Source organism: Mchenga conophoros, linkage group LG19, assembly GCF_057382185.1.
Source record: "Mchenga conophoros isolate Kocher_MC1m ecotype Shallow Benthic linkage group LG19, M_conophoros_male_GT1.1, whole genome shotgun sequence".
In the NCBI taxonomy this organism is placed as follows: Eukaryota; Metazoa; Chordata; class Actinopteri; order Cichliformes; family Cichlidae; genus Mchenga; species Mchenga conophoros.
Window position 1 is genome coordinate 12,386,104 of NC_140544.1, and position 27,693 is coordinate 12,413,796.

Genomic DNA, 27,693 nt, shown 5'->3' on the forward strand with positions numbered 1-27,693 from the left:
AAGCCAGGCAAGTCTAATTCCTGCCCTAATCCTGCGTGAGGCAGACGAGAGCCGAGCGCTTCGTCTGCTGTCTGGACCGTGTCTGTACACCTCCCCGCCGATTGGCGTGCATCCCCGCCGGCCCGCCCATGCGCTCCCCCCGCCCACTTTTCAAGTCAGAAACCTAAAGTGTGAGCTTTGCTGCAGGGGTCTTTTTATTGGCAGGCAGCCTGCGGTGCGCACGGCAAACCCTGAGCCGTCAGAAAATGATCATCACAGTGACTGTATTGTGTCGAAGAGCCGCACCGTTTAGTTTCAGCATAACCTGTCGCTGGTGTTTCTAAAATGGCTGACGTGTTTTCATCTGGGTACACGCCGTACAGGGGAACAAAAGCGATATCAACAGTAAGTAAGGACAGGGGAGAGAAGGGTGAAAGACCCCGTGTTCTCTGCAGTCAGCTGTAAGATAGCCCCATACTGGTGAGTCAGCGCTGGCTAAGCTAAGCACAAGGCCAAACAGTGTGCACACTGATAGTGTTCCACCCACACACGGCTCAGAGGTCCCAAACAAGCCCTCCTGTACACAGCAGCATGCTGATACAAAGGTAATGAGATTCATTAGCCAGCATGAGAACCAGAGAGTGGGCCGAAGTTTGCGTTCAGGCATGTGTGCTTCCTGTTAAAGAGGCTCCAACAGAGAGGGAAGAGTCATCCTCACCCACGCAGCTGTCCACAGCTGACACACAGCCTCCTCCCCTCCAGTCGCACCACCTCTGTCTGACTCTCAGCTCTCCCCCCAGCTTCCCCCGCACCCCTACACATTCGGACAGTCTCAGACTGACGTGATTGCCAAGGTAGCGGAAGGCTGCTACATTCCTGAGGCTGTAGTTGCACGGTGTGCGGAGGCCAGCTTCGGCAACTTGGCCAAGCTCGGCTGGCAGCGGCGGCCGTGCCACCTGGCTGCAGATTCTACCCCGCGCACTGTGGGGCCCAGACCCACCAGCGCAGGGCATCCGGGGACAAAGCTGACATGAGCTTCCCCTCGAACGGCCAACACATAACAGCTCTCAGATTAGTGGAACAGACCTCAGGAAAGTTTGCGGAGAACATGAAAGTCTCTTGGCTTAGCTCAGGGTGAGGTGAACAGCATGTGCTGTGCTGACAGATTCAATTACTTCAGCCAAATTAAACCAAATATGTTCGGCTTATTAAAGGAGATTTTCAGTTCTAAGTCATTAAAGGGCCAAATTAAAGTGTACATATTCTTCCTTCTAACTCATTTTTGAAAATATGGGCTGTAGATGACTTTCTTCTCTTAAATATGTTTGTGGAAAATTAGATAAACACGGTTAAAAATATGCACACTTTGTTTTGTCTACAGTATCGCGATAGTAGGAGCAGGAAGTCGTTTCTTTCAGCTGATCTAAGTCTGTCATGAAGCTAAATAATGTGGGTCGCCATTAATGTTTACGAGCTTCCCGTCACAGGTAGATGCACAGTGATGCTTTGTGGGTGTAGCTCAGTAGAAGAAAATGGCTCCAACAAATAAAATTACTCACAACAACATTTGTGTATTTTTAGATGTAGCCATGTTGAGTTTTTCAGATGTGTGTGTGTGTGTGTGTGTGTGTGTGTGTGTGTGTGTGTGTGTGTGTGTGTGTGCTCAGAGTCAAGCAAAGGCCTAAAACTATCAATAAAAAGGGTCAAAGTTGAATCATAAATAAAGGTCAGCACGAAAGTAACAGCAAATTACGTTTGTGAATTTTCCCTACACACACTCATTCAGCGTCACAGTTTCACAACTAGTACTTTCGAAAGAGATGTGAAAGTTTGCTGGTTGTACTCGTATATGTCAGTGGACCTCCTTACCTGGTGTGGTGCCAAGGTGGGGTTGGTGGATTTGGCGAGGATTGGTGTTTCCTGGGCCTATCCTCATACTCCGCTGGTAGCGTTCGATCTCTGACAGCCTGTCTGAGAACTGCATCTTCTGGGTGTCTTCTAACTTCACCCTGTGCCCTGAAAGAAAGACATGAGGAGGAGAGAAAGTCAAGCACTTGCACATTTTACCTCCTACACAACCTGGAAAACTGGCACTTGTTGCCAGGCTTGTACAAAAATAGCAAACACAATAACAAGAGTCCTATTAGAAAATTCCCCTTCTCCCTAATTTCTTTCTGGAGCACAGCGGTTTGACACATCCTGGCAAAACAACTTTTCCTGTCTAAACTGTAATTAGTGTAAAATTAGTTTGGACTGTGACGAGCATCAGTATGCTTCAGTGCAATTCATTTATATATATATATGTATATATATATATATTCATATTTAAAAAAGAGAGAGAGAGCAAGAGACCGTCACCGTGTTTTCAGCTTCCACATACAAAAATATTATTAGAATGTCAGCAGACCTTGAAATACATTGGCTAGACACTAAATGTTATACAAGCTGCACCTGCTGCCACGTCATCCGCAGATAACGATAGCGTAAGTGGTCAAAAATAATTACTGGAGGAATTTTGTTTCCCTGAACCTAAAGTCTAAGAAACAACACACTACCAACTGCTGCAGGAGTGCAGCAGTGGACAAAAGTGCTTTTGTTGGTCTTTTTAACAAGATTAAAAGAAAAGAAAAAAAGTGAGTGCATCTATCCCCAATAACCACTCGTCTCTCACACCCACACCCACGCAAATTCAGGTCTGACTGACACAGCACTTAGTCAGAAGGAAACACCCAGACGAGGTTAGCAGACCATACAGTCATCGCTGTTAAACATAACGAAGAGAAGGGAAAGAGAAAGAGACTTTAGCGCGTGTCTGTGTGCAGGAGGTGAGACTTAACTCTAAGAAGCGAAGCAGCGCTTCTTTAATCCAACCGAGTACCTAACCCGCACACACTTAGCCCCCATATCACTTTGATGCCCTGTTCAGGGAAACGATGAGATGAGAAAAAACCTCTGATCATGCCTTTTATGCAGACGCACTCATGTACAAATACACATGTGAACACACCTTAAATGTCAGACGTGAGTGCGGATGAGGGCTGTGCCTCTAATGGGAGGAAGACATTTTAATGTAACTATCAATGCACCAAAACTGTGTGTGAACCGGCATGTATACATTCTGTGGTTTTCTCCCTGGCATCTCTACAGAGTGGCCTAATGTGAAGTAATGGCTGGATTTGAATATTTTATCACTATATAAACGGGGCAAGGCAGACGGACCAATATGGATTTTGCCCGTCCTTTCTCTGCACTGACCCATGGGCAATATATCTTCCCTCCGAGGCTGACCCATGGGTAAAGTTTCCTCTCGTTTACCGCTCTGTCCATTTGTTTGTGCCCACTGCCTCGCTTCCGGCCTCTCTTTACAAACTATATAGAAATATCAAGCTTTGAAGCCCCCTCCCCGTACGCACACGCAGGCAGCCACATACATGGAGGGGTGATGTTCCGACATAATGTGAACACAAGCAGGCACTCAAATCAAAATTGTCGCTCTTCATTCACTCATTAGGAGTTGGATGAAACTTTAAATGTGTGAGAAGAAAAAGAGTCAGTCATGACTAATCTGTAGGAGCAGAGACAGGAGTCGTGTTGCTGCTCTGCAGCTGTTTGTGTGAGTGTGTGTGACTGAGTCCACCCTCTGGCCTGCCACTTTGCTCTGTGCTGTTACTCAGAACAAATCCCGGATAGACTCGTACGCTCTTGCACGCTCTGTAATATCATTTTTATTCACATGTGGCCTTCTTTTTAAACTTTGATGGAAGGTAGAAGCCAGAATATTTCTCTCTCTCTGCACACACACACACACACAGCGCCTGGTACAGGCTCCATAACCCACATAGACACTGTGGCTACTGTCTGTTCCAAGCCAGAGCAGGGGCGGCCAGGGGAAGCAGTCCTCCAAATATAGCCCCTATATGTGTCCTTGTGTAGTTATTAAGAGATTTACACCACCTCAAACGGCTGAGGTCGGGGAAATGATACATCCCACTGCTCTCTGGTTGGAAAAAAAGACAGGCAGCACGGGGGAAAAAAATGATAATTGGTCAGTTTTTCTGTGGCCACTGGTGGTCTGAGATGAATTGGCTGACTCTTTAGGGATGAAAGTGATCATTCAGTTACCCACAAACATGCACATGAACACACTTGAGCTGTGGATCCCGTGGCCCAGTTCCAGTTGGCAGGGATGCTTTAGCGACACACTGTTCGCAGCTTCCAGCAGGGGGTTTAGTGGCTTGTGAGAGGGCGATGTTTGGAAGGAGTGAGCGAGCGGTGGCATCATTAGAACAAGACCTGGCGCTCATTAACCCTGGCCTTGCAGTTGCTCTAAACATTGCACGTCGACTGGGAGGTGGCTTGAAGCTTTCGGCACCTCCTCTCAGTTTTACTCCTCGTCCCTTTTGTCTGTGTGAGCCTGTAAGCCTTACTGGGAAATTGTGATCAGAGGTGGTAGGGCATGAGCTTCGGACTGCCCGTGTAGCTTGAAGCAGGAATTTTGCCATTTCTGCACATGGCAAGTGTCTTAAAAAGAAAACTGTTGCTCCCTGTAGAAAAGTTTTAATAGCTGTCTAAATGATCCGCATAAGAGTCTCTTTGGCCAGCTGACCCCGGCTATAGCTGCTTTGTGTCAAGTCCAACCGCCAACATTTGACTTCTACTCTGCAGGGCTTGGAGGGCCAGAGGGGTGCCGGTGCTCCACACCAGCCCCATTTCAGAGGGGTTTCTGTGGTCAGATGAATATTTAATGTGTTAGTGTGCACTTAGGAAAGAATGCCTTTGTTTTTCTCTCTATGATATCATAACCACAAGATAGAGCTGGGAGATGGGAGGCAATGCACACATGAGGCCTAAACAGCAGCGCTCAATATGCATCCAGAGCTGAAAATGGATGCTAAAGGTTGTAGATTTACTAGCCTCCTCTCAGAGTAGTGGTCGCATCATCTGAAAGCATTATGGAAGTCTATGAAGAACAAATAAAATGCTTGATATAAAATGTCTGGTATTAACAATGTAGTGAAAGGCGATGGCTGTGTTTTGAAGAGATGGGTGTGCCGTTCCCAGCCCTGCTTTGTTTCGCGTGTGTATGTGTGTGTGTGTGCTTTTATTTCCTGATAGTGTTTTATCTTCACTGCAGCATTGCTTTGCTCTTTTGTGTCTGTGCTTTGAAGCATTTTGAGGTAAGTTCAGGTGTAAAACGTGCGAAAAGTGTAAAGTTATGTTCTTCCTCACACTGCACGTGGGCGTTTCGAAGACCAGACCGCACGAACAATCTCCACCGAGCGTTGCCCAGCCTTCCCTTCACAAAACCCGTATCAGCTCAACAGGGAGGCAGTGTTTGCTCAGCGAGGTGACTGCCAGGACTTTAACACGATGCCACAGCTGAACGATCACCCAGTGCGACCTGTTTCCTTCCTTCACCCTCGCACTTTTCTCTACTTCTCCTCTCGTTTTCTGTCTGTCTGTCTGTCTCTGCCTCCTTTAAAAGAAAGAAACATATGTTGCCGTCCAAAGGGAGACACATTAAACACAAGCCCTTTTTAGTTAAGGGCTGGGTTCTTTTTCAGGGACAAAGTGAAACTCTATCTGAACAGCAAAGGCCAATACGTGCTTTGGCTGTGACCCAGCTCTGCAGTGAATATATTTGAAGTGTAAATATTTGTTTTCGTCGTATAAATGGACTTGATAGGCCCCTGATAACAGACAAGAATTAATGTGGAGTGCATGTATCACAGTGAAAACTATGTCTGGACTGTCTATGTATGCATGGTATTGAATTGCATAAAAAAACAATGTTTGGGTAGTGTAAGGAGCACTCCCGAGTCCAGCGCAAAGTACACAAAATGGCAGCTGGGTGAGCTTTTTTTGTTGCATTATTGAATCATTTTAATAATACCACAAGTTTTAGGTCAGGGAAGCCCTTGTTTTTTGTGCTAGCGCACTGAAACTAAAGTCTTGAAAAGATATGAAAACAAGCTGCATCCTTATCTAACTTCTGAAACTCGACAGTGTACCGGGGTGACAGTTGAACACATGTTGCAGTGGGGCCTACTTGCCTGCGAGCAAACTTCCGTTTGCCCTCAACAGACACTGGGGACGTTTCAACATGTGTTGAGCAAAACCTTGTACACCTGTCTTCCTCTTCCTCCTCTCTAGTGGACCTGAACCCCCCCCCCGTCACGTTCCCACCCTGCTTCTTTCTGCCACCCTTTTCGTTTACTTCCCTTTTCGTTCTATTATGAGCACAGCCCAAAACACTTTTCTGCAGCAGTGCATTTGGCTCTGTGCTTCCCAAGGCCACCAATCACACCATTGGGTATTTACAGTGGGGCAAATCAAAGTTCTTGTTTTGAGGCTGACCCTGAAGGATGTGGGTTTTACCCTTGGCTGGTGATTGTGGCTGTCTCGTCTGGGCCTAAATGAGTCGATGCTTGCCACACTCAGACATTACACTGCTTTAAACTCATTTACATAACGCTCCCGTACGTCCTTATGAATAAATGCGTAAAGTTTTACAACTCTGTGCGCTCACTTCATGATAATGACAAACTGTATCTCTGGATATAAGTGTGAGCTAAAGTGTCTATCATAAACACAGCAGCGCTTTTAGTTTTTTTTTTTCTTTTTTTTTTTGCGGAAACATTATTTAGGCTTTCAGGGGGACGTCAACAAAAGTTGTGGCATGCTTTTATCATCCTCTATGGCCACAGCTGGGGGACCGTCTGGTCCCTGAGGCAGATGCATCAGCCTGTCTCTGGGGACATCAGCACTGTGAAAATCCCCCTCGTAGGCCTAACACAAGCTGCTCACAACGGAAGTTGCTACATGAGACTGTTTGAGCAAAGAGCGAAGCCTTCCTTTTCTGATAAGGGGATAAAGTGCTTTGCGTGTGTGTGTGTGTGTGTGTGTGTGTGTGTGTGTGTGTGTGTGTGTGGAACAGAAGCAGTGCCACACAAGGACAGCCCTGCAGCGAGGCAGGTTGAGGCAGGCAAAGAGGGTGAGGGGGTGCCAAAATAGTACCCAGATTCTAGAACAATACAGCAAGGCCCGTAGCACATTGAGAGCAATCATCCCTCTTTTGTCTGGCCTTTCTGTACTTTTGTGTGTGTGTGTGTGTGTGTAACTGTCTTCTGAGGCGTGTTGGGGGGTGATATGAGTGGAGCTGTTTTGCAGGCCTTTTGGCTGAATGCCTGCAGACTTTGCAGTGCTGCTGCTGCTTTGGCCTTGTTGTGCACAGAAGGCCTATTTGGCTCGGGTGACAGATCATATTAAAGCAATAAGCTGCTCTGAGTGTGTTATTTTAGCTCAAACGGTGAATGAGGTTGTTGTGCACATCTGTGTGTGTGTTTACGCTCGCGTCTGCGTGGTAGTCAGGTCGCTCTAAGTAGCGAGGTGCTGGGTGAAAGGTGGGGGCCTCGCAGAGCTGTGGGAAAGGAAGACAAGCTGCTGCTGTCACATACATCAATGCAACGCCAGCAGATGTGTCAAACGGCTATGGGTTCACACCTCCGTGCATAGTAGCTCACACACAATTATGTGCAAAAATGAGTGCATTTGCCCCTAAACACACACGCAAACACACAGAGTTCCACTGAATGACAAGATTAAGATTCCAGGTGGGTCAGAGCAAAATGTGTGAAATGTAAAATGTGTGAATTTTCCATCATGTAGGCACGCATAAATTTTTTTATTTATTTTTTTTACTTTCAGTTCTTTCTCTGTGTGTCTGTTTTTTTTTTTTTTTCTTTGTTTTTTTTAAATGCTCTTGGTGGACTGTTGCAGAAGTGTCAAGGTTACAAGACTGACCTCTCCTTTGCTCTGATGATTCCAGTCTGTGTTTACCTACAGAATTACAACTTTCTCCACTGCTGGAAGCAAAAGAAAAGTTCTTGCTGCACCTATTATTTGCTCACTGTTCCTAACCATTAAGGCCTGAAGAAATAAATATCCAAACCGCAGGGTGGTGGTACACAGCGTCTTTTCCAGTAACCAGCAGGTGCCTTCTTCCCACAAACCGCCCCCCCACCCACCCCTCGCACTCTTTGCCCCAACGCAGAAAACGGTTTATTGTCATAATCCAGCGGGGGAGAAAAATATTCCTCCACTCATGGGCCATTTATTTTTCTAAATGCAGATCGGAACTTTTATTGAATTACAGCTGAAAGGTCGTAATGGCTCCCTCCTGTATGGGTCAGTGTAAATAAGGAAGAGTGAGCACACACAGAGTGGGCATTTTACTTCAAGTCATAGGTAAGTAAACAGGAAAGACGCTTGGCTGCTGAGTTTGCAGGGGAGTGGGTAGGTGGAGAGAGCTGAGTGGAGATGTTGGCCCGACTTCTTATTTGATTATGAGAATGTGTCTTCTGCTTGCATCATAAGACTGAATTAAAAGTGCCGTCTGGGACCTCTGTAAATAATTTGGTAATTCCTGGGACGTCATGCTGTTCTATTCGCCGTCAGTGAATATGGGGAGGAAATTTGTGTCTGAGCGGAAAAAGCAAGGGCATTTTACCCCAAAGCTTGTGTGTGTGTGTGTGTGTGTGTGTGTGTGTGCGCGCGTGCCTCCAACAGTCATCAGCAGGCCTGAAGGAGGAGGATTCACTGCACTGTTTCAAAATGTGGACAATGTTCTTCTTTTTCCTCATACAGCTGAAACTTGTGCATTGACACTGCAGCAACATGCCGAACAACAAACAGAGGCAGCAAAGGGAGAAGAGGAGAAAAAACGGTGCCCGTGATTGGCTAATGGCTGCAATTTCTTTGTTTATATCACAATTCGGCCGAGGTATTTAAACTAATTAGCTCTGCTTTCACAGGAAAGCCTAAGTGCAAAAGCTTAAGCAGGATTACCTACAACTGTGTGTGAATGCACGAGTGCGCGTCTCGTCCTCAAAGAGAATTGGCCTCAAAGCTTCTAGATGTGGTTAAGGTGGCAACAGTGGTCAGAGAGCTTCCATCTCAGTCCTTTATTTATCCTCCCACGACAAAATTTGATCATGTTACACTCACAACGAAAAAAGACATGAGAAAATAATTAGCAGCTGAGTGGCTGCTTCTAAAGCTTACGGATATGCATGATATGGCCCTCATCTGCTTCCCGTCACAAGTCTGAAAGCTCAAAATGCGGTGGATGGTTTGTCCCAGTACACGAGTTCCTCTCTGAAATCAGTTCAGAACTATTCAATATGTACCACTGCATTCCAGTGGATTTATCAGTTAGCCAATATTTGTTCTACGTCTAATCACTGAAGCCAAGTATGATGCATCTGGAGTGACCCCGGGGGGGAGAAAGACCACAGTCAACAGGCTCCAGTCAGTGCAGACGCCACTGAGTGTCATTTCTTCGAAAAGATATAAAATCTGCCCTTTATCAGTTCCCATCTGTCTCTGTGTGGTGTTGAGGCAGATTCTCGTCTCAACCAAATCATAAATTAGGTGGTCATGAGGTTGATCGTTGAGGCTCGCCACTATTTGTCTGTGTATGTGTGACTGTGTGCATGAGCAGGCTGCTATGTCTCCAGGTTATAACATCTCGTAGTCAGGAAAGCACCCGGCATCACGCATGCCGCTTCCCCCCCCTCCCGTGGCACTGATACACCTGTAGGCCTTTCTTTCAAAGACACCCATCTCCATTTTCAAACATCAAAGTTTTCTTTGAGAGAGCAATTCGCACCGAGGGGGATCCTTTCATGTGATCTGCGGAGCATGGGCGTGGCTGCACTTAAAGAGATGCACCTGGCAGGTGCATAAGCTGGGCACCCGCACACGCAAATGCATACGCAGCAGCATTCATGCTATCTCTTTGTTTACTTTGCAGAGCGACTGCAATATCACAGGAAAAATAACACAGCAAATGTCATTGTTTGTCTATTTGCATACTTTGTACAGTCTGTGTGCCAAATGCAAATAAAATCAACCCGCCAACTCTAACATGCACCCGACCCCCTCCCCTCCCTCCCTGACTACCTCCCTACGCCCACCATTCTCCTCATGGAGCTGTAGGAACACACCCAACCGAGTAAACACAGGCAACAAAACACGACAGTACTTGTGTGATTTTGGATGCGTGGGCCTGTGTTGGTGGGAAAGTGTGTCAGCTCTGGCTGTATGTATACAGGTACTGCACGTATGCTGTGTAATTCTGTTAGTGGTTACGATGTTTTCACGTGTATCATTCTCAAGTATCACAAGACAAATGAGCACTTTGACGTTGCTCAGGTGGAACGAGCTGCCGCATCTTCAGCATTCAGCAAACAACAGTCTGTGCAAATCTCATCACCTCATACGTGCACAAAAAATAATGAGCCAATCTATCTAACAGTTCATATTCATCGTTTCGCTTCTAGTGTTATTTATCCGTCTTGATTATATTACTCTGATTAAATGAGATGGCACTCGAAAATTCATTTGAAAAACTCAACAGCAACCACGACACGGTTACTCAAAAAAAAAAATCCACAAACCTCATTGGGAGCGGTTTCACATAGGAACTATTTTGTTTCTACCGAAGCGCACCCGCCAACCAAAGGAAACACGCAGCTAGATAATATTACAGCTCAGTTGAGTTACAGCATTAATGTTTACACGCTGTCACAAGCGTGACCCTCCTGTTGCAGGTAGAGAAGCATTTTCTTCTGCATACTGACATAGTTGGCAGGTGCAGTTCAGTTAAAGAGGAAATAGTTCCCACGTGAAACTGCTCACATCAAGGTTTTATGGATCATTTTGTTTGGTTTTAGTTTTTTAATATCTTGGTTATGATGTGCTACTAATAACGAAACATGGGGCACAGCACATATCTCCAAAAAATAGGGCGGGGGGGATCTCCACAGCAGGGCAAAGAGGCAGAGGCAGAGTTAAAACTAGATATTTAAGATTCAGCTGAAAATGTGTGGAAGCTATTTTCTAGTTAGTGACATTACAAACACACACTCATAGCTGAACTGATTTCTCACACACAGACAAGTCTCTAATCTGCTGTCAGATATTAAATTTATATAATTTTTTTGACACCATATACTTGTTATTTGTCAGCCTTAACGAAAGAGCTTTATTTTGTCTGAACTCTCTGCCTTGACCCACAGCAAGGTCTTTCGGGGAACTGATTCATTTCAGGTTGAGAGATACAGAAATACAAACGGGCCCTTCCCCCGGGGCTAAATAGGCAGCAGTTGATGTCATGTATAAGCGAGGTGGTGAGAAGGGCAACAAAAATATAGCTGAGGGATTAATCGGTGAGAATAACCCTGCTCGGGCGTATGAGCTGTTGTGTGGAGGCATCTGATAGCAGCGACAAACAGGGGAGGGACTCGACACTTCAGTCATCTGCTTTCCTTTTTTGCCTTTCTGTCTTTTTCTAGCTCAGCATGCCCTCTCTTGTTGCTGGATGTGATATTTTGTTAGAGCTCAGACGAAACTGGAGGGAGAGCTTTCATCAACAGTTGTGCTTCCAGTTTGGGCTCAGCAGAAGTTTGATATTAAAGTCTGACAGATAGATTGGGGGGTGGGGGTGGATTAGGATGACAAATGCCGGATGTTTGATGAGGAAATCAGCAGCAAGGGAGACAAAAATACTGTTCAGGAACAGAATTCTGTCTGTGTGCATTCATGACCGTGATGCTGTGTGTCTGGGCATGTGGATATACATTAGTGTACACAACTGTACTCATAGCGTAAGTGTTTCCTTTACTGCTCGAGCGCTTTCAAGCATAGCATTCTTTGTTACATTGCCGCAGGCGAGCCACCGCTGCAGTCCTGTCCATCAGGTTCTCTCGACTAGATCCGTAAACATTAAAATCCCTCCTTCCCTTCGCTGCCAGCTCCTGCCATGGCTCGACAGGCAGCAATGCAAATGCAGGCCGTACACAAACAGCCTGCAAAGCCCCGCACGGCCGGGCCTAGCGGCCTGCCAGCCTGCAGACAGGTGAGCCCGGCACTGACCAAGATGTACAGGCATCGTTGTGTGTAATCGTTGACTAACAACAACCAAAAGAAAAGCAGTTTTTGCATGTAAAACTGTCTCTGAGATGACATTCATAATTTTTAAAAAATGCAGTTTTGTGTGTTGGCAGAAGCGCCTCGCAACATTTGGCTCGACACGTTGCACAGTTGCAATGTGCTGCCTTGTGGTTAGAAAATGATCTGATTAATTTTATGGTCCTAATAATGTCTGAATGTTGGTGTGTGTTCCTGTTCTGTCTGATATAGTCTCAGAATGTGCTTCTTGTTTAAATAAGAGAGACCCTTAATCTCATCTTGTGAGGTTTCTATTTTGAGTTTTTTTTTCTTTCTTTTTTTAACGAACTAAGCTCATCTCGGCCTCAGATCAGACGCACCACATTGAAACCAGCATAATGAACAATATAAATGTGCTGCGTTTCAAAATGCTCCCTCTATCCTGGTCTCCTCACAGAGTGCATTTTAACCTTTGCACAAAAGGCCACCAGTCTGTGTTTGAAATTGAGGGGGCTTTAGTTCGAGTTCATGAATATTGAAATCATATTCAGACGTTTCTTTTCTGTCATTCTGTGAATTTCCTCTCAGCACAGTGTAACAGAGTTTAATGGAGCTCTAAATTCCTCCTGCCCTAAATTAAACAGTGTTACTTTATAGCACCCAGCGCCAGTGTAAAAGTAGCACGGCCTCTCTGACGCCTCAGCTGAAGCCGTAACTTGTTGACAGACAGACAGGAGACAGCATTAACGTACACAGTTATTTCACACCGACACACTTGCAGATGAACCAGAGAATGCACTTGATGCACTCGCACACACATTCAGCTTCTTTTTTTTCTATTTGAACAGAATACAATCAAATTGAAACCATGCCCGCACACACACACAGCGTTTATTATTATCTACTCGCTGTTCTCTTTTATACCTCTGCAAATAGACGGCACTTAGTTTGGCAGGGTGAGGAGTGGGGGTGGGGGGGCTTGATGCTTCTCACTCCATGCCCCCTGAGCTCCCTTTGCTAACCGTGTCCTTTCATGTGGCTCTCGCTGCCACTCTCTCTGTCCCCTGTGTGCTCCATGTTCACCGGTTCTAAAGAACCCACTTCCGCATAAGCCGCAGTTATCCACCTCTAAGCAACCCTGATAAGTAAGATTCCTCCATAGAAACTATCAGAAAATCCTATTTCTCATATCTATCTCACCTTGAGCTCATTAAAAAATAAAAATGCACGCATACAGCTCTAACCGTCAGTGACTGAGTCATCTGAGTACCTCTGCTTTCACCATCCCTCGCACTAGAAGCATCAAACCACAAGAGCATGTAGCTGTGGCTGAAGGATGGCGCTAACAGCTTTAGCATGCCGTGCCTTCCTGCCAGGGCTAACGGTGGCTGGAGTCTGCCCTGTGTTAAATCAACGAGCCACTTATGTGGTTGTGCAGGCAGGTACAGTACGACCCCTCTGACCAGCGCTGAAGAAGGTAGGAGTGAGGAGGAGGAGGAGGAGGAGGGTTCCACTGAGCTGAGCCACCTGCGGCTTGGAGACTCACTCAGCTCCTCTTAGTGGTCTTGGGTTTTGCCTTAATATGCTTTACAGTTTCCTCTGACAGGGCCCTTCCCTGTGCCCCTGCTGCACACACACACAGACACACAAGCCTACCCTACTATTTAAGTGAGGACAATATATTGCCCTACATTCATTCTCTAGAGGCTTACCATAACCCAAGCTTAACCCAAACTTCACTCTAATCTTAACCCCAAAACCCAAGCCTTAACCCCAAAAGAAATCTAGGGGAAACTGGATTTTCTAGCACATCTTGATCGTGTGAACTGATTCTCTAGCTCTCCCTTCACCAAGGCACTGCACACCCACGAATGCACTTGCACTTGCTTTCAGGCCTGCTCAGTGTAAGACTCTCATCTACATTCAAGAAGCCAGTGGGTTTACTGACACCCACACTTAGAGAATCGGGAGTCGACGCTGACAGTGCTGTGCAGCATCGCACCTCAATGCATTTTAGCAATAATGCTAGTGTGAGTGGGTCTCTTTGTGTGCGTGTGCACTTACTGCGTGGTTCGCGGGGTCCGTCCACGGTCACTTTGATGGCGCGGTGGTACGTGGCCACCTGAGGCGGTCCAGTGAACACGGTGATGGTCAGAGTGAAGCTCTTTCCTGCAGCACAGCAACCAAATCGCGTTCATGAGTGTTATTTATTCTTCTTTGTAAACGACCGTTTAGAATGATCTGCAAAACTTATTTTCTCTCTTCTCACAACAATACTTCGCTTGTTCAACCTCAAATCATCACCGGCTTTCGTCCCGCTGCTGCAGCCTTTGAATTCAAATTAAATAATAAGAAGAAGAAAGAGAAGAAGCCAAGGACCGGCTCTCTTTTGACGGTCTGGCTGCGGGTATGATTTGGATTATTGAGGGAATGTCTTCCAGATTGTGCCAAAGAGCTTACAGCAAGAGTTTATTGTTCAACAAGGCAGGCTCTCGCTCCCATTCTGCATCAAAGTGCAGAGAGAGGAAGGCTGGACCACGCAGGGAGTCCGGCGCTCGTCCCAGGCTCTGAGAATAGCGTCCCTTGTTAAATGGAGACTGAGTGGGAAGACAGACATAAAATCCTCATGTGGGTGGGCTAATTGGCTGCAGAAATAAAAGGTACGAACTACTTAAAAAAAATCATGGAAAAGACAATCAGATAAAAAATAGAAATATAAAATCCAGAAATGGCCTCACGGAGAGAAGCGAAATGACTCCGATGAGGCTTTTAAAATCGTTCTCTTTTATTATTTAAGTTGACCATATTTACTTGAACTTTGCGCTGTTTTGATTTTCTCAATATAGCATAAAATGGTACACGGTAGGCCTATGGTTTGACCACAACATCCTGGAAACGAGCCTGTTGACGTGGGAATTTTTATACAGCAATTAAACGCAATAACCGTGATAAATAGTGCGCAATAGTCCATAAGATGCACGCATCCTAAACGGTGGCGGGGATTATTTGACAAATTGCCCCGGGACATAAATTGCACGGTGGTTTCTCATCCATCCCTCCGACTTGCACCACGTCGATGATTATTTGTATTCCCTCGGATTAAGAAAATTATACAGCCACATTGCAGCTGCATACCGTGACGCAGGCCAGATGTTTCTGATGACACCCGTGGACGTCAGTTGGCAAGGTGTGGGCACTCGTCGTACCCAAACATAAACGCTTCCACATTTGCAGAATTATCTCAGCAACAGAAATCATCCCCAAAACTGACAGAAAAGTATTTATGCGCGAGCTGTATTTTAATACGCGCAGCGGTGCAGCCTGTGCAAAATATTTAGTTTCATATCATCCGCGTTCTCTCAAAAATAATATGTTGTCACTCGTTTTTTGTTTGTTTTTTTCTGTGCCCAGAAATATGATCTATTATTATGTGTTTTCAAATGCATTACACGCAGACATTCCCTCATCGTTTGTGTGCAGGCCTGTGTGTGTGTGTGTGTGTGTGTGTGTGTGTGTGTGTGTGTGTGTGTGAGAGAGAGAGAGAGAGAGAGAGAGAGAGAGAGCGAGAGAGAGAAAGAGAGAGAGAGAGAGTTTCAGAGGTTACGCTCACCTCGTCCGCTCCTGCCCACGAAGCGCAGGTCGTTGAAGCGAGCCACCTGGTTCTTCATTACAGCCGAGGCGTTCCTCAGCTCGGCCGAGTAGTTCTCGTCGTTTCCGGCCATCACGGTGACCAGAGTCCCGTCGGGGACGTCACCAAGAGCCACAACCTGAGCGCAGGAGAGGGAAAAAAAGATGTTGGTCACTCGGGTCATCAAAGCAAATGTGCTCAATGCGCGCGTAAAACCGCATCCGACTGTTTCGTAATATTAAGTTAGAAATCGTACATTGTACAATTTGAACACAATGTCAACAATAAACTGCTGATTGAATTATGCAGCTTGGAGATTTTTTTAAAGTAGACAATGTCATCACGTTAACAAAGAAGTCATATAAATTTCACTACACGTTCTGTGACTGTGATGTCCTCATCCGAGCGGATCCGAACACATGACAAAGACAGTTAACTGATAAAAACACAAGAATTGACTCAGGAAGCGTCAACATTGCGTAATCCAGAAACACATAAAGGTACAAAATATTAATTCAGCTGCTCTTGCTACTTGCACTTAAATTTCTTATCCCTTATTGTGTAATTTAAAGCCTAAAAAAGCAAATGTTATTTTTACGATTTGATATTTAAAATTTCACTCAAAGCAAAAACTGAAAGTCACCCAAAAATCCCATCAGATAATTCTAAATAAAAGAAAATGGATTACTTCCTCAAGTCCCATTTGCTTGGTTTTAATTTATTTATTTTTTGTTCTTCTTTTTTTTCTTTACTCGTACATTTAAGGAAGTTAGAGGCCTGCAGTGGGAATTATTAAATGAAAAACATAACACATGATAATAAGGAGCGATGTGTCTTGCCTTGAAAGCCACGGGGAGCGTCTTGTTGCACCTCCAGTGAGACGGCAGCACAGAGCAGAGGAAGTTCGGGCTGTCGGTCCGGACCAGCTCGCCCGCGTGGTCCGCAAGGACGTCCACCACGTTCCTGGTGTCCGGTCTTGACCTGATGGGCCCTGCGGTGGCCATGGCCCCGTTGCTGTCTCCAATCTTGCTGCAGGGGAAGGATGTGGAGGGCGGCGTGAACCGTCTGGTGGTCGGCGGCTCTACGGGAATATGCATCACAACAGCTTGGGTCAGTGCCACCTGACTGGGTCGGATCAGAGGAGCAAAACTCTTTGGAGGGAAAAGTTTTTGTCTGTCTCTCCAGACGATGCTGGTGTCAAGAGTCCACTGTGTTGGCGCAAAGGTTGGAGGCGAGAGCGCAGAGTGGAAAGAGCCTCGCTACCTGAACAGAAACTACAAACTGGTGACTGTGTGGCTAGATCATCTGCACATAATGTGTCGGCTCGAGCAGCACCAGAGCCGACAAGGTTTGCTCTAATTTCAGCAAAGACGTGCAAATAAAAGCTCTGCGGCAGCGCTCAGCTTGTCTTATATCGGTGCTCGCGTCTGCCGCACACCGTGGATTTCTTTCTGCCGCGTGAGAACTGAATATAAGCACCACAAACTGCCCGAGATCTCACTCAAACTCGCAAATAAGTGAATGAATCTCCCAAATATTTTTCTGCAGATCGGTAAGAGTCTCTTGGCACAGGTAATCCAGGCGCGATATATTAAAAAAAAATTAATCCGCCTAACTAAAACCAAAAAAATGTCTCGACTAAACAGCGATTTTCTTTTTAAGCAGACGCCTCCCGCTGATTTCACCAGAAACTTTTTTCACCGCTGGTTTAAAAACAAAACAAAACAAAAAAGTCTAATTAAATTTCTCAAACTCGAATATCTACAGTCAAACTGCAGTTAAAGCACAGCGATGTCCTGTTTCTTGCGTAAAAGTTCTCGCAACCGTATCCCAGTTTAGGTGTTCCCACAAAAAAAAAAAAAAACCCAAAACCAACACAACTCTGGAATAATGGGAACGATCCTGTCGCTCCAGTTGGATTTCCTTTAAAAGTTATCCTTTAGGGCGCAAGAAGAAGCCGTGAGGATGAACAGGGTGCAGAGTGCCGCGATATTATTTTACCCTAGTCATTTTAGTGTTTAGTGGTTGGGAGTGTGGAGATGATTTCGACCAATGAATCTACTGGGCTGGGCTTTCATCAGACCAATCAAACTCGCCGGTGCTCCCTCTGCAGCTATGCACTGTTGTCACACACACGATCTAAATTATTGATACATATCTCTGCTTTTCTCTGTGTTTTTATGCGCTACACACGCTTTTTACATGGAACAGAAAGCAGGAGACAGCGTGCGTTAAGAGGAAATGTTTTATTTTTATTTTATTTTTTCAGAATAAGAGACGCCAGATATAACTTACGAAAACAAAACCAGCATGCAAGCAAATACTTTTGCTTAAATTATTATTTTTATTATGACTATTAATGAAATAAGCAGATGCTTTAAATGGTGAATTTGATGGACTATAGCGCTTAAGAATAAATCTTGCGTTTGGCTTCTGTGGAGATTTACTGTAAATCCCGAGTGTCACAGGGCACCACCTTAATCGTTAAAATATTATATAAGATCAAAGGTGTGCACCTTTATCTCCACGCTGGTTTATCACACAGCCTCCTCTGAACTCAGCTGTTTGGAAGTGATCTAAAGAAGGCCCGAGACTGCACAGGTCTGCGGTTTCAATCTCATTTATTCATTTTAGACGCTATTATATCTCGAGGCTTCGCACCATCTCTAAATTTTCATAAAGTGAAATTATGGGTTTAAGATAGATCCATATCATTTTAATTGACTGAGCGGAATTCAATAAAAAAATTAAAGCAAACAAGCAAATGTGTTTTTTCCACATCAAAGAACATAACAGAGTCAATGCGTGTGTGCCAGAGGCTGAATTCATTAGAAATGTTGAGGGTTACATCAAATGACGGCACACCCTGCTAAAGCCTTCCGCCGTGCTACTTTTTGACACTAGTTGGCGCATTTGCCTTTTCAATCGCTGACAGCCCCGGCGGTCTGAGAAGCAGACATTTCACATCTGCAGAGGAAACTTTTATCTGCTCCCTGAGATGAGTCGGAAATCTGAATTAATTTCGACTTTAGGCCAAACGCTTAAACATATTTTTGATTTTTGGGGGGAATTTCTGTTTAGCTGGTGGGAGATTTGCTCCCCGGGCATTTTCATATTCACATCCACGTGTGAGATATTTGCCCGGATCACAATAAAATGTGTTATTGTCGGGAAATAAAAATTCTTATTAGAGCACGCACATTTATTCGTTTAAAAACTTCTCATTGAAGCCAACTGAATGAATAAAATGCGATATTTGCGCGTCTACATACATCATTTATAGATTCAATTCTCTGAGAGTTTTTTTGTGTGTGTGTGTCTGCTGTAATTCATTTTAAATGCACAGACAGGCTTTTAAACATCGCTTAAAAATACCGTGTGCACATTTTACTGAGTTTGGCGAGGAGTGATCGATTAGGAGAGAAAGCATTACGCTCTAGAAATTTGGTAGTTTTGATTTAAAAATGCCACAAAACGTAAAATAATAATTAATGAATTAAATTCAGCGAATATATGTTTTAGTAAAATTTTCATAGTGTGTGTGCAGTTTTTTAACGCTGTTTGTTTGCAATATAATTAATTGAGAGCAGCTAAGTAGCTCGTCGGAGTGGTTTCCCTTAACCTTTCCTGCCGCAGTGATCAGAGCTGCAGTCACACAGCAGGATGCAGAGCTTAGACAGAAACATTATAAACATCATTCTAAAATTTTAAGATGTTAAAATCGTCTGAAAACTCAATTTTATTTCCTAATAGCTATCAGCAAACATCAGTTGATCATTGTTGGCGCATCTGTGCAACATTCATTAATATTTACAATGGTAACGTTGCACAACCGTGTGCGCAGAGTGCCAGCCAAGTGTTGCTAAACTTTAGTTCTCTAAATAAATTCTGTGAAATTCTACCTGCGTGCCCTTCTCTCTCTTTCCTTCTGGGCTGAATGCTGTGAGAAATATTAATGTGCAGGCTTGTTTTAACACTCTCACACTCCTTGTCTGTGGTTGCTTGTTTTTTGTAATGTAGGACAGCGGTTCAGAGGGTTTGAGCAAAGCTTTGAAAAAAATTAGGCACTGAAAGCACATGAGAAAAAAAAAAGAAATATTTTATGGTAGCAAAGCCACCATCACACTTATCCCTGGTTCACAGAAGACAGCAGCATAAATAATTGCTTTATGTGTTGACACTGTTGGTATTTTTTTTTTTTACCTGATGTGAGAAATCTCCAAATCACAGAAGCTTAGAGCTGTACAACCTGACCTCCCTGAATTAAAACAATAAATAAATCGGATCAGATTAGCTGTCACACTGCCTCTATTTTAAAAAAGCACAGCTGGACTGGGACAGTGACAATGCTGGTGGTATTTTAGTCATCCTCCTGCCCTAGTTCATTATTAATATGTGACCACACGCCCCAGCTATACCCCACTCAGCCTTAATGTGTGCTCCGGGCGCCTGTCACATTTAGACCTCCACATTTCAACATGCAGTTTCTACAGTTTCAGCCGCACAGGCATCGAGGACGGAGCCCGCCGTGCCCCTGAACGATTTTTAATGATCCGAGTGGGCTGAGCCTGAAATCAAGACAGAACTCCTGGAGGACATGTGAAACCCAGGACCCACCTCAAAAAGGCCTCAGCGTATAAGATTCTTGAGCATTCAGGGATGAAAAGAAAACAGATCCTTCAGATATAAATCAAGAAATCACATCATTGTTTACTGACGGTTGCTCTGTGAAAACCTGTGGTTGAGAAGTTGCCTTCATCTGTTTTCCTGGCCTGAATCAGAACAAAAGAAGGGGTCTCCTCAGCATCAGAAAGCATCACACAGTCTGTCTGAAGCACCGCAGTAAAACAAATCTGAAATGGGGCATTTTAGACACTCTGGACAAGTCGAATAAAAAAAAAAAAAAAGGAGTTCAAAGGTTTTGTGGAATCTTTACAAAGTCTTCTGTGAATTTAAAGCCAAAGGAAACCCTGCTTGCTTTGGGTTCTGTGTGCAATGAGTCAGATTGTAAAGACTAATATGAGTATGATCCCTATTAGTGGAGAAACAGCAAAGCCTTTGGGGTCTGTAAAGGTATACCTGGCTCTAAATGCCAACCACACTGCTTTCAGTGCCACTTAAAAGCCACTTTGAAGATGGGGACAGTCTCAGATATGTCGAGATCTCTTTAAAGTTTTTCTTTTTTTTCCCCCCTCGAATATGATCTATTAGCCTGTGTAAACTCCCAGGCTATTTTCAGACATGCACACATAAGCCTTTGGATGGGTAGCTATTCATTTGGAAAAGGGGGCTATGGGGGCAATTAGAAATAGTTTGAGGTTCAGCGATGACATAAGACAAAGATTTCTATCTTTAGAGGAGCTGCGGCGGTCACACATTTCTGTACATTCACAAATTACAGGGCAAGCTTTGGCCCTCAACCCACCGAATGCATTCCTTCCGAAAAGTGTCTGCTCGAATTTCAGCCGGGGGTTTCTGCTCAGTGGAAATCTGAGTGTTCTGAATGGACGACTTCTATGAAATGGAGTTTTATTCCTCTTGGATTAAATTAGCTCTACTTTGGGGCTTGGGGTATTTTTTTGTATGAATGATGAATTCTGTGGTGACTGTGGAACGCCAAGCTTGTTTACCCTTCCCTCCCTTTTTCCCCCTTTTTGCTTTTTTTCAAAATGCAGCTCGCTATGAAATGGACTTTTTCTGCTTGATATGACAAGAGTGTCTGTGATTAGACTTCTAAGCATGATGTAAGTCACCAAAGCCATTTGTGCTAGTCCCCTCAAAGCCAAATCATATTCTAGCGTCAGAGTGTTTATATACACAAGTATATGGAGAAACTTTTAAACAACAGTGAGTGGGTACAGACTGTTTGGGTTTGGGGCTCTTGCTGCTCTGATGCCTGATTCTTTCTCAAATCTTGATTACAGAATGTGTCAGCACATCACAATTGGCGGTCATTTTTGTCCATTTTGATGTTCGGGCAAGAAAATGGGAAACACATTGAACAATTTTGATCATGTAAATTTGCATGTTACTTTTTCTCCAGCAAGGTCGCCTGTGTTAGTTTTAATGATGGCTGGAATGCATCTGTGTACGTAAACTTTGTTTGAGCTCCTAATGACCCCAAAAGTCTTTATTTTCATTTTCATTTCTATAGTTTTCTTCAGCGTTCACCCCCCACCGCCTGCCGCCTTGTACTCGGGCCCCAGTTTCAGATCCTTGAAGGCATTTAGAGTATATTTGATTCCAGAGATGATGAAGAGGATGGTGACACTTCCAAACCCAGCAGCTAATTACTATGTAAGCATGATGAGCTGTGATCAGGCAGTCATCGGAGGAGACAATGAGCACATTCATCTCATGCATCTTTAATACGCTGCATACATTTAAAAAAAGGTGCAGAGTGGAGCCAAGGGCTTATTAAAGCCTCCTGAATCAATTTAGCAACGTAATGGCTGTTGGGGGAACGACTGCAGCTACGTTTTTATTTCTGTCTGCTGAATGTAAATGGCCTTCTTAAAGACTGCATTCATCTTCAGACCCACCAAACGGTGCTTCATCACTTCATCCCATATTGACTGCATTATGAGTTTGGTAGCGTCGATTTTGACCAGCCCGGTGCTGCAACGCTGGAAAGACGCAACAGTGCGTTTGTTCGACGAATGCAGGAAATCTTCTGAGTGATTATGGCAGAAAAACTAAAATCACACTTTAATGGCAACCAAACAACTGACATGATGACTCTGTAATGCTAATATTTTATAAATCTAAACAGTTTGCGTTGATTACAGGGACTGAAATTATCATAATATAATGGAAATATTTGGCACAGCATGTAGTTGTCAAATTAAGATTTTATGTTCAAAATACTTAAGTCTAACAAATACACCCAATTAAACTCCAACCAAATCATTATTTAGGTTATTAAATAATTTCTTGTTATGCCAAACTTCTGAAACGGCTTCACTCTAAACCTGTAATTAAATATTTGAATTCTATATGTAATTATTTAAAGCAACACAACTCAAACTAGTGCAGAAACCAACGTGTACCCATTTATAATACAGCCATTATAATACTCACTGGGGCAAAATTAGGAGCAAAAATAACACAACTGCACTGCAAGTGTTCGTACTTTGCACACAATGCAGAATCATTTCGATTCGATAATCTGACAGGTGCTTGCACACCGTTTGCGATCAGCAGCCTGCCACGCCCATATAAGGTAACATCTTTGCTGCACCGTGTCATAGAGAAAGCAAGCTGTTCTAATTGAGAAGCCACTGAAGTAAGACAGAAATTGAAACCAATTGAAAGGTACACTTTCTATAATGTTTCAACATAAGCGATTTTAGTAAAAACCGACAATGACAAGCAGACTCTGGGAACGGGAAATAAAATGATAAAAATGGGTGTGGAATTAATTGTGAAAAATAAAATCGACCACAAGACAAAGGAGGAAGTAGCCGCCTAACCTGTGAGCCCAAGACAAGAGACACTTATGTCCACAAAATAAATGTTCAAGTGATGAAACCCAGCAAGGATGAAAGGCCACCGATTTCAGTGCATAACTAACTGCATTAAATATTGTTTTCTGTCAAGTACATTCTAATATTTAATAAGACGAGTGTTTAGATTTTCCCTAACAGCCAACAGAATGAACACATTTTGATGAATGAAACAGTCGCTGTTAACTTTGAAGTAACTGTGTGGGGTCACAGACGTCTTTGTGCCTCGGTGATGTTTTTAAATGCTTCTGAGCATAAATGTGTTAATGCTCCTCTACATATGGTATAAAGAGTGCAATGGAGATTATAAAGTTATATGGGGACTCGACTAATATAAGTATGTCTTTTAACATTCGAGGCTTTGATTTTATTATTGATGCTTTGCTGCTAAACTTGTGGCTAACAGCCTGAGAGCCGGAAGATTTACTGCTGCGAAGCCTGAATGCTCAACGTGACAACGACACCGGATCAACTGGCAGAGACCATCCTCGTTAAGTTATTTTTCCATAAAAAGTGATTAGGAACAACAATTAATGGAATCAGAAGATGATAAAGACAACAAGAGCCAATAAGAAGTAAAATAAGTGAGTTCTGTTGCTAAGCAGCTTGGTGAGTTGAGGGTTAAAAGATGATTCGTGCCTATGTAGTTTTTGCAAAACGGCAATTGTTTCTACTCCAAATAAAAATGTAAATTTACCATGAACAACGCGCGCATCTATTCTATTAAATGCTGCTTCAGCTTACGTCCTTAATGCCCACTAGCTTACGGAAACTAATGGTTGCGTAAAAAATGCCACTTTATTGTCAGTTTCTCACTTTGGTATTTGTTAATAATACTCCAGTTTTTTCATTTGAGTAGAATTTGACTTGTCATGGAGCATTTTTGGATTGTTGTGGCTGTTTTAAAGAATCTGCTGCAAGTCAGTTTAGGTCCCCCTCCTCCCCACCCATCCTTTCAATGCCAGTTCACCCCACCCCCGAGCCAGGCGGGGGGGAACTCGCCGTAAACCTCGGTGTCACGGTCGCTCCGCCCTCACATCATCCGTCGGGTACACTCACCCAACGATGACAGTCAGAGGCCTGTGATGTGGTTGGCAGGCCTGTTTATTCTTTGGAAACCCACTAAAAGTAGCATTGGATGGTAAGCTCACCAAAAGGCCCCAGTGCTATTATAGGAGCACTTTTGGGTTGAGTTTTGATCTGGTGGGTTTGTAAATAGGGCCCTGCCTTGCTGCGGGGCACCACTTTTGGGCTATATTGTTTAGTATGACCTGAAGAAGCTTTTTGATATTCAGGGTGATTTGTAACGTGGAACAAAATGCAAAGCCTTAAACTGGAGGCATATAGGCTTGTATACTCTACAAGAGCACCAGTATACGTTTCTCATAATGTTGATGATGATGGACAAAAGGCCTTGAAAATGTGCCCTGCTCTACTTTTACTGAAGGACAGATTGCATTTTTTTCTTTCTTTATTTACCCGAGTAAGTCAGTATAACTTTTAAATCTAAATGAGACCCATAAATACGTCAACTCCCCTATTTTTTTCAGTTGTGGTTTTTAGTGTGAGCTATAATCATTTCTCATCTTTCTTTGTCTCCGTGTCTCTGTCTATTTGTGTGTAACGACACACACACACAAACACATATGCACACAAATGCACAGTGTTTCTCCTTTTCTGGCGAGAGCTTCTGATGCAAGGACGGCAATCTGTAATCTGTAGTAATTGCATGTTGCAGAAAAACATTTTTCCGCTGTGGTAATCGCTGCAATATGTGCAGTTGTGTTGCCAAAGTGACAGCACCCCCACCCCCTACAGTTTCTCTCTCTCACACACACATGCAGACACACACACGGACTGTCCTCAATCACTTTGACTTTGCCAAATGTGGCCGAAATTTTGGAGAGTGCTCCTCTCCTCACGGGCAGACAGGAAAAGAGACGAGCAAATGTAGTAGTGTGAGTGGTAAACACACACACGCACACACTTGTGTACACACCTGTGCCGCTGTCATGCTGCTGCATTCACCTTCTGCAAAAGATTTACAGTTCCTGACAGTGACAGTTTAACTGCCATGCAGCCCCGGTGCCAGAGCCGTGCCAGAGCCCAGCTGCCGCACACAGATCGGCAGACAAATCTTTCACAGGAGCCACATCAATTCACTTGCCTGTCTCCGTTTTACCAGGTATCGCACAGTGCGAGCAGGTGACATTAACACGAGTCCGACTCTAATCCCCTGATCTTGTTTGTAAAGTTGTCTCGGAGAGCCGAGTTCCTCCTGATTACTGGAAGTTGCAGCCGCATTAAATTCAGGCGGTGCAGTGACGGTCTGTGGCTGAACCAATGATGCGCGTTGATGCTAACCATCGTCTACCATTTTCAACACGCTGACACCAACATCTACTCGACTCTGTTGGACTGTGGCTCGGGTTTATGAGGTCATCACCACCGTGAGACCGAGGGCAAACTATGGTGTGTGTGCAGAAGAAAAAACCCAACACAGCTTAGTTGCTTCACTTCATACTGCCTCAGCAGAGAATCTCTCTCGCTCTCCGGCTGTCTGTCATTTCAGCCCAGCAAAGCAGCGACACACGTTTATGATATCATTACTCACCGCGTCATCGCCCCCTTTTGCCCAACAGAGCCCCCAAAGTATGTCAGCCCCGGCTGTGTCACCACACACACCTACTAGAAGGACAGCTAATACTCAGAGACATTTATAGATACACAGCACAGACACCAAGATTGCAACCAGACTGTGTGTGCAAACCTTTTCCTCTCTGGGCTGCTACTCTGACTGCTGAAGCCATCCAACCTCCCAGCAGTTGAACTTCCCTGTGTCTCTAATGGAGTCTCTCTGTCAGATCAAACAGCTCCCACTGGCGAGGAGAGGAGACAGATCGCAGCGCTGGAAGCCGTTCAGTCTGACAGCCCAAACACGTTTGACTGGCAACGCAGCCTGCGTCTACTCTTCCATCGCTGGAGATCCCACACAAATATAGTAGCGCCACCAGAGAGGGGAAAAGGGGGTGAAGAGTAGGGAGGGGGTAAAGGAGCCCGTCAGCTCAGAAAATAAGTTGTGAGGCGTCCCGCTCGCACAAAAGCAAAGCCCAAAAGCTCGGCTTTTTCTCAAAATGAAATCGCATGTGAGCCGAATATTAGGAAGTGCACATGGCTTCCAGCAACCACCAAGCCATTATAGCAGAGGCTGTAAACCACATTTTCACCAGCAGACAATGCCTCTTTGTGCGTGTTGTGTGGCGGTCCCCACTCGATGGCTCTCAAAGAGAAACGCTACATGTTTAAAAGCTAAAGAGAAGTATAGCTGATGAAGAGCAAGTGTCACTTTTAATATCTGGTTAATTAGTGGCAGTCGTGACAGGAGGGGCGAGCAAGACAGTCTGCCCTCGTTTAGCCCCATGGCGAGGGAAACCTTTGATGTGGTTGCACATGGAATGCTGTTGTTCATTCCTCTCTGCAACAAAAGCCACATGTTTTACTTTTTGAGACGAGGTTTCTGTTACTTTAAACTGTGAAGGAGCACGGCAAGGTATGTAACGTGTGACACGAACGGCACGAATGCTGACAGGCAAAACGCACGAATGTTTTGTTATTAGTGGTGTTGTGCATTTAAAATCAAAAGCCTTAGTCATCACTGCTCGCTGTGCATGTGCACACATTCAAAGTCGCTTTACGGGGACACACAAATCCAGACAATGTTCATGTTTTTGACTTTTAAGCTGTTGTCATCAGCGTTCGTCTCTTCCAGCTCCTCTCGTCGCTGAAGGGACTCTCTCTCGAGGGTCATTCCAGGTTCTGTCACACTCATTCAAGTGCAGAGAGACTTCAAAGAGCCCCCAAATATTGAATTTGCATTTATTTCCCTCTTCAGAGGGTCAGCCTCCCGAGCACCATCTGACTCACTGCAGAATTCGACCAGATTTGAACAGGAACCCGGCGCTGGTTTCCTGACAAGTGTCCATGCCACTTTCCTCTGCAGACGTGAGACAACTCTTGGAAAGTACTCGACTGGCCCTCTGGGCTTTTCATCGTAAGGAAACAAGGGTGTGGTGGCCCTCAGCCTGCAAGCCAAACAGTTTTGGAAAGCACTTAGATGCATAATACTGTCATCCCTCATAAATTTAATCTTTTGCACAGTAAATGATTATTGTCAATCACTGCGATTGATTACAAAGTAATCCAAAAGAAAGTGAATTATCTCCAAATGTCACTCAGTCTTGCATGTAGCCATGTGTCTGTGTGTCTTTTTTGGGTCGATTCCCAGTTTTAGATTAAGTAAACTCAATTGAAGGCAAAAACGTATTTTCACTAGAGTCCTTCCATTCAAGTCATTACGCCAGTCAAATACTAGGTATAATTGTACTCCAGGAAACCATCCGCGGGTCTGAAGTGACTGAATGTTTCCTCTCATCATCTCCATCACTAATCAGCAGTGGCATTGCCCGAGTACAGTTAGCACCCCGGCCACGTGGAGCTTGCATAGTAAGGCAGGACTTTCCCTTCTTTGACTCAGAGCCTGAGGCGTCCATCGAGGCTTTGCTGTAACTGCACTCTAATCCCCTGATTGCTGTGTTTACGCCCGGCATGTCGCTGCTCCACGTCAAGGCG

The 27,693-nt window shown here is 44.5% G+C and overlaps 1 protein-coding gene across 1 annotated transcript in view; it reads right to left on the reverse strand.

Moving 5' to 3' along the window:
- Positions 1 to 27,693, reverse strand: part of runx3 (RUNX family transcription factor 3) — a 48,583-nt gene that overhangs the window by 12,351 nt on the left and 8,539 nt on the right. Inside the window, exons 3-6 of the mRNA XM_085258308.1 lie at positions 16,399 to 16,640; positions 15,542 to 15,698; positions 13,996 to 14,100; positions 1,849 to 1,995 (exon numbers count right to left, since the gene is read on the reverse strand). Of these exons, the coding sequence (XP_085114434.1) occupies positions 1,849 to 1,995; positions 13,996 to 14,100; positions 15,542 to 15,698; positions 16,399 to 16,640 (651 nt within the window). The remainder of the gene's footprint in view (positions 1 to 1,848; positions 1,996 to 13,995; positions 14,101 to 15,541; positions 15,699 to 16,398; positions 16,641 to 27,693) is intronic.